The 14,408-nt window shown below is 36.5% G+C and overlaps 1 protein-coding gene and 1 long non-coding RNA gene across 2 annotated transcripts in view; one reads left to right on the forward strand and one right to left on the reverse strand.

Annotated features, from left to right (window-relative positions):
• Window positions 1-8,612, forward strand: part of LOC140844841 (uncharacterized) — a 139,764-nt gene extending 131,152 nt beyond the window's left edge. Inside the window, exons 5-7 of the mRNA XM_073217767.1 lie at window positions 427-589; window positions 6,021-6,091; window positions 8,527-8,612. Coding sequence (XP_073073868.1) covers window positions 427-589; window positions 6,021-6,040 — 183 coding nt within the window. The 3' untranslated portion in view covers window positions 6,041-6,091; window positions 8,527-8,612. The remainder of the gene's footprint in view (window positions 1-426; window positions 590-6,020; window positions 6,092-8,526) is intronic.
• Window positions 1-14,408, reverse strand: part of LOC140845116 (uncharacterized) — a 215,872-nt gene that overhangs the window by 157,171 nt on the left and 44,293 nt on the right. The gene's annotated exons all lie outside the window — the stretch shown is intronic.

Here is a 14,408-nt window from a genome sequence, read left to right on the forward strand (position 1 = left end):
TTCAGATTTGCCTTCTTGGAAATTCGTGTAACTAAAGTACCATGTGTTATTTCAAGTAGAATATTGGATTACAGTTTACTGTATTTTCAAAAGGTTGTGGCAGTATTAAACACAATTAACTGAATGACTATTCTTTGCCAATGATAGATTTTTAAAGTGAATAATTAGAGGGGCAAGGATTGATGTTTTAGCTAAAGCTAGATTTTGTTTTGTTCAGTACAGTAAGTGAAAAGTAGAACCTGTGGAGTTCTTATTGTGGGTATTTTAAAGAAATAGTTAAAGTGAAAATTTTAAGTGAAGGTTTAATCCATTGTTTATTTCTTAGTGACCATTTACTCCTGGAAGGGTTTGGACATTTTGTTTCCCTGCAACTCAGTGGGCACTTAAAAAAAACTCACTCAGTTTGTTTTGCTGCTGTTTCTCTAGAGGAGTGTGGCTGAGAACAGGGTTTTGCCCATCTCAGCGGTTGGCATGCACTTATCCCAGGCGGTGAAAGCTGCCTACCCACTTGATACCGAGCGAGCAGGCCTGACTGCAGAGGTTCAGAAGATTATTGCTGATGTTATCCGAAACCCTCCCATCAACTCAGGTGATGACCAGGACCCTCGTCTGCAGCCTTAATGGCTGGAGTGATTGAACCCAGAGGGAGTAAACAAGCAGGGCACAAATATTTTTTACTTTAACAGCATTAACCCTTTATGCTATTATGAAAACTTTGCTTTTGTAATGCTTTTATTGTTTTAGAAAACAGTCCTCCCACTATCACTCAGGAAATTCTGAGTCTGAGAAACTATTATATTCCTTTTTAGATTCCAATTACAAATTTCACACTCATCCCCAAATAAAGCACTTTCGTCCTTTTCTAACTTCAACCTCATTGAAAGGAAAGGAGCGACACACAGCAGCAATTCACCGGAGAATTCTGCTTTATTAGGAAAAGGTGCTGGGTTATATAGGAAGGGGCATGGGGTGATTGAGGTGTCACTTCTACGGGGCTGGTGGCTGTTGGCTAGGTGCTGGGATTGGGAGGGGGGCAAGAGGTGTTTGGGCTTCAGGTGGTGCCGAGGAACCCGAAGAGAAGCCGGAAGTTCGCCATCTTACTGGCGGGGGCCCTTCATTCCCCCCTTTCTCCTCTATGGGGTTGTGGACGTTGCTTTCTCTCTGTCTGCTTCCTGCTGAACGGGGGCTGAGAAGGGAGTGAGGGCTTGAGGACTGGGAGGAAAGGGTTGATAGGACTCCCCACAGTAAGGACGAGTAGATGTGGACTTCTTCAGGTTGGAAATCAATGAAGGTTCCCTGTAACCATAGGTCGAGGATCTGTTGATTCCAATGGTGCCAAGAGGATATGGGCAGTCCAGTCTCTCTCTGATCCACTGAACTTCGAGGCCAAGATAAACTTCCCAGGCTTCTGATTCTGTGATTTTCGGAGCGAGGTTTTCTAGGTTTCTCCCAATTTCTTGGTTATTTCTCATCAATATCTATGTAATGCTGTAGGCACTTAAGAAATTTCTCATTGTGATTTACACAAAATGTTATCCTTCTTCCGTTTACTGGGGTGATTTGTCCCCATTGGTTTGATGGATGCTAGATGGGTTAGAATCCCCGAAAGGTCTTTTGTTGTTTTAAAAAGAGTAAAATAATAAAAGAAAGGAATGCGACCCAGTTATTGTGATCCCCCATCCTGCCTGCAGTGCTGCTCATTGCATCTTTATAAGTCTAGAAGGAGAATTGCTTACATTTACCCTCATCTGAACTTCCAGCTACAAAGGTCATGTGCTGTTGGGCCATCTCATTGTTTAAATGTAGGGCATTGCTAGGATATATTGTACAAAATCAATGATCTGTTTTTCAACTCTCTATCCACCATGAAATAAAAATGACATGAACTTTTTTTTCCTAAAAGAAAGAGTGCAATTACCAGTAAATCTCTAAGAAGAGCAAATAAAATAGCAAATCCTTATAGAAGTTGCTTGATTAGTGTTTTGTTTTGTGCATTTAGTGTGTTGTTTGGAGAAAGCTCCCGAGGACTTTCTTGGAATTGCTTTGCTTCTCTCATAAAAACTATGCATTAGGAGTCAGTGTCTTTTTTCACTGAAAAGTAGGCACAAAGACTAACAATTTAATTTAAAATGACATTGCCTAACATGTATTAGAAATTGGTTCATTTTAAAGTTCCAGGCTATGGAAAGGCTTATCATAAAGAGCTTGCTCATTATATCTCCTGTTTTTTCAGTTTTAGCAAACAAACTACCTCACTTATCACAATGAAGTCAATGTTTATCAGTTCCCTTACATTGATTTGGGTCATGAAATTGACAGTACTTGGAGCCTACAGAACAGAAGGCCTTGCTGAGTGATTCCCAGCCAAATCTGGCTCTCACCTTGTTCTTCAGCATTATTTCTTCACATTATTTATTTCCTCCTTGAGACAGATAGAAAACAGTGGTCACTGCTTTCAGGGTAGTTCAGTGTGAGGAGTTGAGTCATATATGCATGAAGGAACAAATAAAACCAAAGCCTTCAGAAATACAATTTGCTTATTATAATTTTTAATGTTTGTGGGACTTTCCCCCCGACCCCGAGCTTTATTTGGTATACTTTACATATAATAGACTACCCACTTTAAAGTTGCAGTTTAATGAATTTTAGTAATTGTATGCTTGTTAGTTTTTTAGGGCTGTCATACAAAGCACCACAGACTGGGTGACTTAAACAACAGAAACTTATTGTCTCGCAGCTCTGGAGGCTGGAAGCCCAAGACCCGGGTGTTGGCAGAGCTGGGTCCTTCTAAGGCCCCAAGGGAAGATTCTGTTCATCTCCTTGGTTTGTACATGGCCATCTTCCCATTGTGTCTTCATGTTGTCTTTGCTCTGTTGTGTCTAGGTCCAAATTTCCTCTTCTAAGGACACCAGTTATATTGGATTTACGGCAGATCCCAATGGCCTCATGTAAATTGTTACCTCTTTTGAAGATGCAGGGTCCAAATGTGGTCATATTTGGAGATAACTGAAGGTTAGGACTTCAACCAATGCACTTGTAGGGGGACGCAATTCAGCCTAGAATATATTCAGTCACGTAAAAATTACCACTACCATCATTAAACAGTTCTAATACCCTAGAATCTTTTTTGTGCCCTTCCTCCCTGATTACTGGCCCAGGCAATCACTGGTCTTTCTGTCCCTATAGTTTTGTCTTTTTAAAACTTCATATGAATGCAATTATATATTATATAGTCTTTTGTGTTTGACTTTCACTTTGCACAGTTTTTGAGGATCATCCATGTCCTTACATTGCTGTTAATATTCTTTTCCATTGATAATTTGTATTCTCTATTATAGTTATACCATTATTTATTTATCCATTCACCAATAAATGGGCATTTGGATTGCTTCAAGGTTTTGGCTATTGTGAATAAGACTGCAGTGAACTTTCACGTACAAATCTTTGCATTGACTAAGATTTCATTTCTCCTGAATAAGCAACTAGGTGTGGTTTTGACATGTCACTTGGCAAGTTTGTGTTTAACTTTGTAAGTGACTAATATACTGTTTTCAGGAGCTGCCATGTTATTTTACAAACCCATCAACAATGTATGAGAGACTCAGTTTCTCTGGATACTGTCCATCATTTAGTGTTATTACTTTTCACTTTAGCCATTCTGATACGTGTGCAGTGGTATATCATGATTTCCATTTGCACTTACCCAATAACTAATGATGTTGAAATTCTGTTCATGTGCTTATTTGCCATCTGTATACGTTATTTATGGACTGAAGTATGTCCCCTCCTAATTCACATATTGAGTCCTAGCCCCCAGCACCTCAGAATGTGACTGTTGTATAGGGCCTTTACAGACATGATTAAGGGAAAACAAAGCCTCTAGGGTGGGCCCTAATCCACTCAGACTGGTGTCCTTATAAGAAGGGAAATTTGGGCACGCACAGAGATGCGAGCACACAATGGAAAGATCACGTGAGGACAGTGAGAAAGCCGCCATCTGCGAGCCAAAGAGAGAGGCTTCAGAAGAAACCAAGCCTGCTAACTTTGTGATCTGGGACTGCTCGGCCCCGGAGCTCTGAGGAAATAACTTTCTGTTGTTCAAGTCATACCCCATCTGCAATATTTCTTTATGGCAGTGGTACTGATGCAGTGGTACTAATGCAGTGGGAATGTCTCTTTATGTCTTACCCATTTTCTAATTAGATTTTTTTGTTTTAACTGTCGAGTTTTGCGAGTTCTTCATATATTCTAGATACAAGTCCCTTGTTGGTGTTGGATATGTGAACTGCAAAATGATTCCCAGTCTGAAATTTGTCTTTTTATCCTTTTTACAGGGACTCTTACAGAGCAAAAGTTTTAAATTTTGATGAAATACAGTTTTTCAGTTCTTGTTTTTATGGGTCATACATGTTTTTGGTGTCATAGGATTCTGTCTAGCAATTAGATAAGGAATATTTTCTCCTATGCTTTTTTTAAGTTTTATATTTTATGTTTTACATTGAAGTGCATGATTCATTTTGAGTTAATATTTTGTATGATGTGGAATTTAGACTAAGGCTCATTTTCTTTGGCCTACAGATGTCCAATACCCCACTCTCCTTATTACATACTTAAGTAAATGTTAACATCTGGGGAGTGATTTCTCCTACTTTGTTGTTTTTCAAAATTATTTTAGCTATTCTAAGTTCTGTGCCTTTTCTTAGGAATTTCAGAATATGTAACTTGCTTTTAATAAAAATATTTTAGCAGGATAGAAAGCATGCATACAAAAATATAGGTAATGCATAAATGTCCATTTTAAAGAGTGGTAAAAAAAATCTTAAGAAATAGAACATCATCAATATTCTTGAAGCTGTATGTATGTTCTTCCAAATTATACTTCTCTTTCCTCACTGTCTTAAATTCAAGTATTTCTTTGCTTTTCTTTATATTTCCTTATATTTTTACTATTTTTATAGTATACTAAAACCATAGGTTTTAAAATTTTGTCTGGCTTGATGTGCATATAAATGGTATAATTCTACATGTATTCTAAGTTACCTTGTTTCCTCAAGATTCACTGATGTTAATGCATACAGCTCTTGTTTATCAATTTTTGAAGCTCCATAGGCTCCCTTTGTGTGACTGTAATACAGTTTATTGATCTAATCATCCAATTATGATCATTTGAATTGTTTCTTTCTTTGCATTACAAAGAAATAGGCTATTGATATTTTTATACCTAGTGTTTATGTGCAAGAAAAATCTCTAGTATTTTGCCTAAGACTGAACTAATCTAGTCATAGAGTAAGTAGGTGCATCTTCAGTTTTACTAGATACTGATCTAACTTGTGTTCTAAAGTGTATCAGAGTTCCTATTGAGTGCATCTTGCTTTGTCCTCTAAAAATATGTCTTCTGATTCTTTTTAAAAGATGTAGGCTATTCTGTTAAATGGAGATCGCCCATATGTGGGACCAAACAAAGACCACCCAAATGAGAACAATTTATTTACTCTGAGCTTGCTAGGACAAGGGAGTTAACTACCATCGCTTGCATTTGGTAGATGCTCAAAGACAGGCACAGAGTGCAAAAGCTTTATAGTGAAAAGAAAGAAAGACCTGGGGTGTACTGGTTAGAGACTGGGGACAGTGAGAAGCTGGAAGCAGGCTAACTGGAAGCATTATGTGTTTGGTTTGGGAGCTTATTTGGCTTTCTCTGGTTGATCCTGAGTTGGAAGCTGGCACAAAAAAATAGGGAAGCTGGCAGTCACAAAGTCCTGCTCATTCTGGGCTGCCCGCTTCAGAGATTTCTGCTTGGCTTCCTGGACTGGTTGTTGGGTCAGAGTTCTATCATCACATACGGTCTGGCCATTGTTCATTTATATATTCAGTGTTTCATATAATATGTTACGCCATTGTCCTTTTGAAAGACATGTCAGTAATATTTTTTCATGTTTTTGCTATTATAAATAATGCAGGCATTTCAATTTGATAAAATAAATATCTCAATCAATGGATATGAAACTTTTTTGTTTCAACAGATATTTTTGACTTGCCCTGAAACCTGTCATTCTAATTTTTCTAATGGTATGATTGTGAAGCTTCATTTCAGGTAGGTGAGTCCAAGATTGCTTTTTTCTTCTAAAATACTGATTGATGAAGATCAAGCTAGACATATTGTAATGACATAATAGTGTAATGAGATAATTTATAATTGAAGAAAGTAGGGATTACCAAGCTGCAATAGAATGATGAATGAATGGCTTATTAGTTTGGTTGTTTTACATCAGCTGCTTTTGTGTTGTAACTCAATATAGAAGGGTGTTGGCAGTTAGATTCTATAATCCAGTTGAAAAAAGCACAAAAACTTCTTTTAGAAGTAGAAAGTGAAATGCCTGGAGTAAGAGCCAAAGGAATAAAAAGATACTTTATCCACAAGGGAACAAAGTTTGGGAGGAAATGAGAAATGAGATACAGGCGAGAAATAATAAAAGCGCTTGAAAATACGAAAAGACAATTGTAATGGAATAGGTAGTAAAAATTGGACACGGTGAAGTGGTTTAAGAATTTGAAACAAAACATAAAAGGATGATACAATTCAAAAGCATTTTTTGAGTGCCTTGTTGTGAAATATCTTTGCTGGGGAAGGTATTAAGAAAATGGCAATTCAGAGGCTCCAATCTCAGAAACCCCATATTTTGTATCATGTTGGAAATGGTATGGTGGAATTTAATAGAAACTAATTCAAACTAGTTTAAAAATACACCGCCGTGGTGTATTTACATTTTACAAAGTTAAAATAATTTCTTATCTTGGAAGCAGTATATATATTTTATCAGAAAACTGGCAGTATCAAGAATTTGTCCCTGAAAACAGAATCATGTTTGTTTTGTTTTGGCTTGCTATTCAGTATATTGGGGAATGTGATATTTTGATTAATCAAATATTGTGGTTTATATGAAGTGACCACTTTCATTTCATTTATGGTGTATGTATACCATATCTGCCAATAGCACACTTGGCTCTTCCAAACTGTCTCCCTTCTCCAAAACTGCTTTTCTGGGACCCTAGACTCAAGAACTTGTACTTAACTTTGATTTTTCTTTTTCTTGAACCCTTTCTTTTGCTTCAGGTTTGTTGGTATGTCATGATTCTTTGTTGGTAATAATACAGACTTAACCTTTTTTTCCCTTAATCTCACAATAATCTCTTTATATCTGAAATAATTCAGCTATGCTGGGCTCCCTACTTTGGCCCCTCTGATATTCTCCTGCAATCCATTCTCCTTCTCAAATAAGTTAAAGTCCATGGCACTGCTTTCAGGACTATCCTCTTAACCGTCCTTATTGTCCTTAGTAGCACATGGGACTGAGACACCCTCACTACGTTTCAAGGTCTCAGGCCAGAGGGTATATGATTCCATGTGCCTAGATGTAGCAATGAGAATAACTTGATCCAAACAGGCCTTTTGACAGAAACAGTCCCCAGGATGTGGCCTGTGTGAACTAAACTCCAGGAGCAGACAGGATGTTGTACATTTAAGAAGAGGCAGTAGAGAGAGACAAGGCTGTGAACTTGGGTAAATTATAAAATAGTCACTGGCTTCGGGGAGGGTTATATGGAGTAATGCATGTAAAACACTGAGAGTCATGCCTGGTGTAAAGAAAGCACTAGCAATGGTTAGTTAACATTTTTATTCCCGTTTACTGCTGAGGGAAATGAGGCACAGAAATGTATATATTAGATTATCTTTATTTCTTTTTGCCACCCATTATAGACCCTTTGACACATAAGTTCCCTTTGTGGCTTTTTAATGTAAATTGCAGTGTTTTAACCTCCTTTAGTGCTGTTGACAGATTTGCCTCTTTAAGTCATGCTCAGCTGATGCAGAACTAAACTTTACAAAATTCCGTAAAACTTAATCAACTCCTTTATGCAAAACATAAGCTTCAAATATGGGATGATTATGCAAGAACAAGTTGTCTATTTGACCCAAAACACCAGTATCTGTGATAACAATGAAAGGGCAGAATTCATATTCATGAGCCATCATAAAGCCGCTAAAATCTTTCATTTCATTTGTGAATACTTTTATTTGTGTCAGTTTTAAGCAGAAAGTGACATACAGAAAGTGATTTCAATCCCATATACAAAGTATTCTGTTGTTAATTTTAGGGCTTTGTTTTGTAATATTAACAATGGGACATAGATGTGGCAGGTTTGCACAATTTCAAACTGAACACGGGGAAAGGGCACACTTCAGAAAATTACTATCCATAATAAATGGGATAAAATAATAAGTGTGGAGTCACTGTTGGAAATGAGGAGGCAGATGCTAAAAAAAGTTATTAAATGACTCTGCCCTGGAGAAGAAAGGTTCGTCTAAGCAAAAAACTACTTTGGGAACCAATGCTCAAATAGAGTGAAAGTCACAACTACATTCGCTGAAAATGAGGCATAGGCTTTTAAATACTTTCTTCCTGTTATAAGGTCTAAATTTTGAAGCCATATACAAAAAAATTAAGCCTTTCATGCATGTTGTTTTAGATTTCATAAAGTTTGGTGTAACTGCCTACTAATTGCACATTGGAAAACCAAGCTTCTGAGAAAAGAGAAGAAGATGATGACAGAAGTTAAGTAACTTATTCAAGGTGAGGCAAGGATAAAACACCCAACTTCCATTCAGGTGGATTTGCCCCCACTTTAAATGGATTTTAGAAACTTAAGTTTCTCAGTCAAAACAAGCAGTAAAAAATGGGCAAAGGACGTGCATAGATGTTTCTCCAAAGAAGATATGCAAATGACCAATAAACACCTAAAAAGATGCTCTACATCACTGGTCATTAGGAAAACAGAAATCAAAACTACAGTGACATACGACATCACACCCATGAAGATGGCTATATCAACAAAACAAAATAATAAGTGTTGATGAAGATATAGAGTAATCGAAACTCTTGTGCACTGTCGGTGGGAATATAAAATCGTGCAGCTTTTGGGTAACAGCTTCGCAGTTTCTTAAGAGTGGGATCTTTGATAATCAGTATTCCAGGGAATTCAGTGAGACCTTATTTTTAGAAACAACCTTCCGGGTTGTACAGTACTTAAAATGGCTATTCAATTTGTTTTAGGAATTCAACATTTTTTTTGGTAGTCTCAGTTTCAATAGCAGTTCATATTCAAACTGCAAGAAGAGACTTGTCTATTTCAGCCTGAACTAAATTACCTGTGATGGATCTGAAAAGTGTACACTTATCTGTTACATAAAGTATAACAAGTCACAAAAGTCAAATTCTTCTCAAATATATCACATTCTGTGGTATTTTTAGCAAATGCTATTTTTATATTTGATATTTTAGTTCAGATGCCACGTTAGTAAGGAATCCAGAGCTGGATTGAGATTAGGCTGTAACACTCTCAGGCCTAACACATTTCATGGAAAATGTACAGACTGCTAGGCAGTCTCTTATGGATTCAAGAAATCAGACACTCTTATTTCTTTGGAACCATGAGTGCTATGCCCCTACGTGCAATGCTATGGCAAAGAAAAGACTCCAAATTTCTAAATAACTCCATTAGTGCCACACATGACGTTTCCTGGGTGGTACTCTGATCTCTGACATAGTGCTAACACAGAGGGTTGTAGGTTTCACTCACTCACACTAAGCCAAGGCAGGCTTATTTGTTCTTGTTTTCTCTGCAACCTAGAGCCTTGCCTTCATCAGATCCACTGCTTGCCTGGTGTCGGCAAGAAAGGACTCAGGCAATATCTGAATTTCCAATAATGACAAGAGGATATTCAAACTTGAAGAGGGCATTCAAAGAGTAGCAAAAACAAAATAGAAAATGGCAATGTTCAGCTGAACTCAGAAAGGATTTCCTTGTTTCTTTTTTTCACTTTGCTTATGGCTAGACTAATGGCCTCTGTTGTGGGAGACGGCTTATTAGGGAAGTGAGACCTCCCATCAGCTGGAAAGATAACCGTATACGGAAATGGTGACATGATCAGATGCTGTCTGCATTCAGTATGGTGATGGAGGCACAAGCTATTTTTTCTTGCTAATTGGTTACTGCCTTTTTTTTTTAAAGGAAAATCAGATAGATACTCATTTTATTATACAACAGTCTAAATAAACTCTTAACAAACTTGATTTCAGAAAATGTTTGCTACTGCCCTTAGTGTACAAGCAAGAAATTAGTCACCCAAAGGGTCAGACCAAATATCGATAAATTTATTTTTTCTTCTATGAGGAAATAATAATCCATTTGAGATGAACAAACTCTTCCCAGTTCCAGAATGCCAGTCAGAAATGATCTCTTATAAAGTCAATCCATGTTAATTTACTCTGACTAGTGTCTATGAAAATATGTCTAACAACCATGTAAAGATATGCTAAGCATGCATACTCCTTTAATTCTTCAACCAAGACCAGCTACTATATTTGCTCTCCTGAGATGTTAACATTTTGAAATGAATAAGGAAAATGGCAGACCATCTGTTTAGGTACCAGAGTTCTGACCTCAGGATTCAGAGGGCTTTCTAGCTTAAGAAAGAGCATATTCTTAGTTATGTCAGAACTTTGCCTTCTAGCAAAGAAAAGGCAGCATTATCCCAAAAGACTGATCTAAAGACAGGAAAGCACTTCACTAGTATATTGTGAATAGATTTTAGTTCTTAGTAGTTCAGTACGTTCTGGAAAATTCCCCAAGTTATCATTCTCTCACGTTTGAATGAGAACGTATTGTTTGCCCACAGCAAATTTCCACTGCGACAGAGATCCTGCACAGGTTAGAAATCTACCACCTGGAAAGAGGGAATTCTGCTAATGAAATGCCTTAGCAACACCAAGAGGTCTGTGGGAAGGTGGTGATGTGTCCAGACTCTAGCAGTACTCTAATATGTGGTGTCAGGAAACAGTGGATTTGTTCTCTGACTCACACATCCTCTCCCGTGTCAGCTGGCCATGTAGTTCCCTAAAAGGGAAAGTTCATGCACTCTGTTGAGGGATAGATCCAGGTTTTGTGGGTTTAGAAGATTATCCACTTTTGGGGAAACTTCTTTAAGATAAAGAATCTAAAATCACAAGTACAGAATCAGATACAAGATGAACTAGTTTCTTAATATGCCAATGATTTCACATTATTGTTTTCCAGTGGAGAAGGAGGAAGAGACTTGTACCTTTAATGTAGCGGCTCTGACTCACTCATTCCCGACCAACCTTGCTTCTTCTCCATCACTCACATACTTCCAGGGCTGGGTACCATAGGACATACTCGTGTTGTAAGATGATGTGTGGCTCTCACCTTCATGTCCCCAGATGAGCTAGCACAGATGCTGTAGGGATTTTCCCAGAAGCCTTTTCTGTTTGTGGACTGCCAGCATTAACTCCACTAATATATGAAAGGAACAAACACACAATATTCCGCCTAATCCAAATCAAATGTAATCACATGACTTCTTTCCCTTTAGCAGGCATGACAACTTCATCCCCTTAACATAAGGTTCTAACTAATTGCACACACACAAAAAAACTGTGAAAAATTCTTACAGAAATGTATGACCACATGGACACTTCTTCAGTTTCATTAACTCCATGCTGAATATGCCTTGGGGGTCTCTACAGCTTTTTTGGCTTCCAGAAGAATAATTTTTTAGGAATATTTGGGTAAGATAGAACCCTTATTTTTGCATACCTTTCCTCTTTAACCCATTTAAACATTTTGTAATGTGTATTTTAGAAAAAACTTTTACATTATCAAGTCTGTCAAAATCAACTGCTAAAAATGTTCCCATTATCAATAGAATTTGGGCTACAATGAATTGGTTAGACATTCAATATGGAATAGCAGACTATGTTTCTTTTATTTAACCTATGGTGAACTAATACTACAGTTTAAAGCAGGTGGCTTGGGTTTATTTGAGTATTTATAATATTTGTACTGGAATAAAGATGACATACAATATCATATTGTTTCAGATATGCAACATAGTGACTTGATAATTATATACATTACTAGATGCTTGCCACAGTAAGTGTAATTACTCTATTACCCTACCAAGATACTACAATATTACTGGTTATATTCTCTGTGTCGTACCTGCATTCCTATGACTGACTGACTTTACAATTCGCAGTTTGTACCTCTTTCTCCCCTTCATCTATGTCACACATTTCCCTATGGTAACCAGTAATCTGTTGGCCATATTTGTGGGTCTATCTCTGTTTGTTTTCTTAGACTCCAAATATAAGTGAAATCAGATTACGTATAATATATAATAAGTGAGATTTTTATTCCCTAAATGAAAAAAAAAACCCAAGTAATTAAAAAACATTAAGGGATTATTTTTCACTTCTCTGTCCTTTTAACAATGTAAAATGATGCCTAATGCTTCACCCCTTATGATTTTAACACCTTGGTGATAATTTCAGGAGCAGGATTTTACATTTGCAGGTTGGAGAAGAGAACCAGAAAGAGTGGGAGAAGCAGAGGGATGCCAGATAAGATCATCCGACATTATGTGGGCTAAAATCATGCAGTGAAGACCCACCCCAGCACTTACGGAAAGGAATATGGTTGTCTCAAAACTTTTCCCTAAAACCAGCTCATATAGTTGAGGAGTGGGGAAGAGAAAGGCAATAAATAATTTGCCTGTATGCTCCACATACACTTAGAATTAAACTACCTAGTTATGTTTTTAATTATTTAGATGTTTTGATAGATTATTTTAAGGGTATGTCCTCTGGGATAATTTTAATGAGTTCTACTTTGTGTTAAGGAAAATAATATCTTATTTTAAACTTTCTGGGCATTCTTAAAACACTGACTTTAACACCAATTTCATAAAAGCCAAAAGTTTGAAGGAAGTAAGCAAAAAGAAAATTAATTTAAAACTTTAATGAAGCTTCTTAAAGAATGCATACTAATTTAGATATTTCAAGTTTATGAAGTATATAAGTTACATGAACTTTAGTACACTGACGTCTGCTGGCTAGTCATTCTCCATGGATATTTAGACAGTGAAACACAAACCTTGACACAAATTCTATTTTATAAGCAAAGATAAATTTTAAAATTGTAGTATCTTCTTTTACAGCACATCTGTGATTCATTTGTTACTGATTGCATCCATTTTCAGGAAAACAATCATTTCATGATTATTGTGAAAAAGTCATCTTTTTAAAATTGATTTTCTACATTTTTATTAAGGTTTCCATAAATTAATTTTTATTTACTAAGCACAAATGGGGCTGGCTGCTTTAAACATCTCTGGTAAGGTCATCTTATGTTGTTTTAACCTGTTTTCTGCATTGTAGTTACAAGTTTGTAGGCTTACAACAAATACAAAAAGAATCAGAGGAAAATAAAGTCATGCTTGTACTTTATCAAGTAGAAAGTTATTTCCATAAGCCCAATGTAATAACGCACAGTAGGTAGAACCAGCTCTTTTCCCAAACCAAAAAAATAAGTAAGTAATTTGTGAAAATTACTTAAATCACTATAATACAATATTAAATTTACATTTTTTTGAAATTCCCATTTTCTAATTGCATGTATTTCTTTTTTTATTTTTTATTAAGGTATTATTGATATACACTCTTATGAAGGTTTCACATGAAAAAATGACGTGGTTACTACATTAACCATATTATCAAGTCCCCACCCATACCCCAATGCAGTCACTGTCCATCAGGGTAGTAAGGTAAGTGCATGTATTTCTAATAAGTGTAGCTTTCATGAAGTCAAAGTTGCAGGAGTGATTAAAGATATAAAAAGATGCCTAATATTGCTTACACTTATAAGTTTATAAATTAAAACTATACAGTGAGGCCATTTTTTCTCAAACAAATTGAGTCAAGGATAAAATTTTGACCACATATGCTGGTGGAATGACTGTAGGAAATAGTCTCTCTCACACATTTTTGGGGGAATGAAAAATGTTGTTATTCTTTGGAGGCAATTTAGCAACCTAGAAAAATTATGTATTTATTTCTCACATGCCACAGCAATCTGCCATCTCAGATGTTACCCCAGTATGTCCTGGGCTAAAAATATGTGTTGGCACAAACAAAAAACAAAAATCAATATATACACGAGGTTTTCTTGCAGCACTATTTGTAATAACAAAAACTGGAAACAACCCTAATGCCCATCCATAGCTGACTGAAACTGTGGTACATACAGACAATGGAGTACTGTGTGTAAAGAAAACTGAAGCCATATATTAATAGACTGTGTGAAATGATCTCAAGGATATGTTGTTAACAAAAAGGAAGAGGGAGAAATTATATATAGTGTATGACCATTTATCCAATAGAGGAAGAGGTATAAAAGTATTACCTTCCATAGTAAAAATCAAGAATAAACTTAAAGGTATTTTTAGAATAGTAACTTTTAAGTAGAGGAAGATGAAAGGAAGAAGGGCATAG

This window comes from Manis javanica, chromosome 12 (genome assembly GCF_040802235.1).
Source record: "Manis javanica isolate MJ-LG chromosome 12, MJ_LKY, whole genome shotgun sequence".
In the NCBI taxonomy this organism is placed as follows: domain Eukaryota; kingdom Metazoa; phylum Chordata; class Mammalia; order Pholidota; family Manidae; genus Manis; species Manis javanica.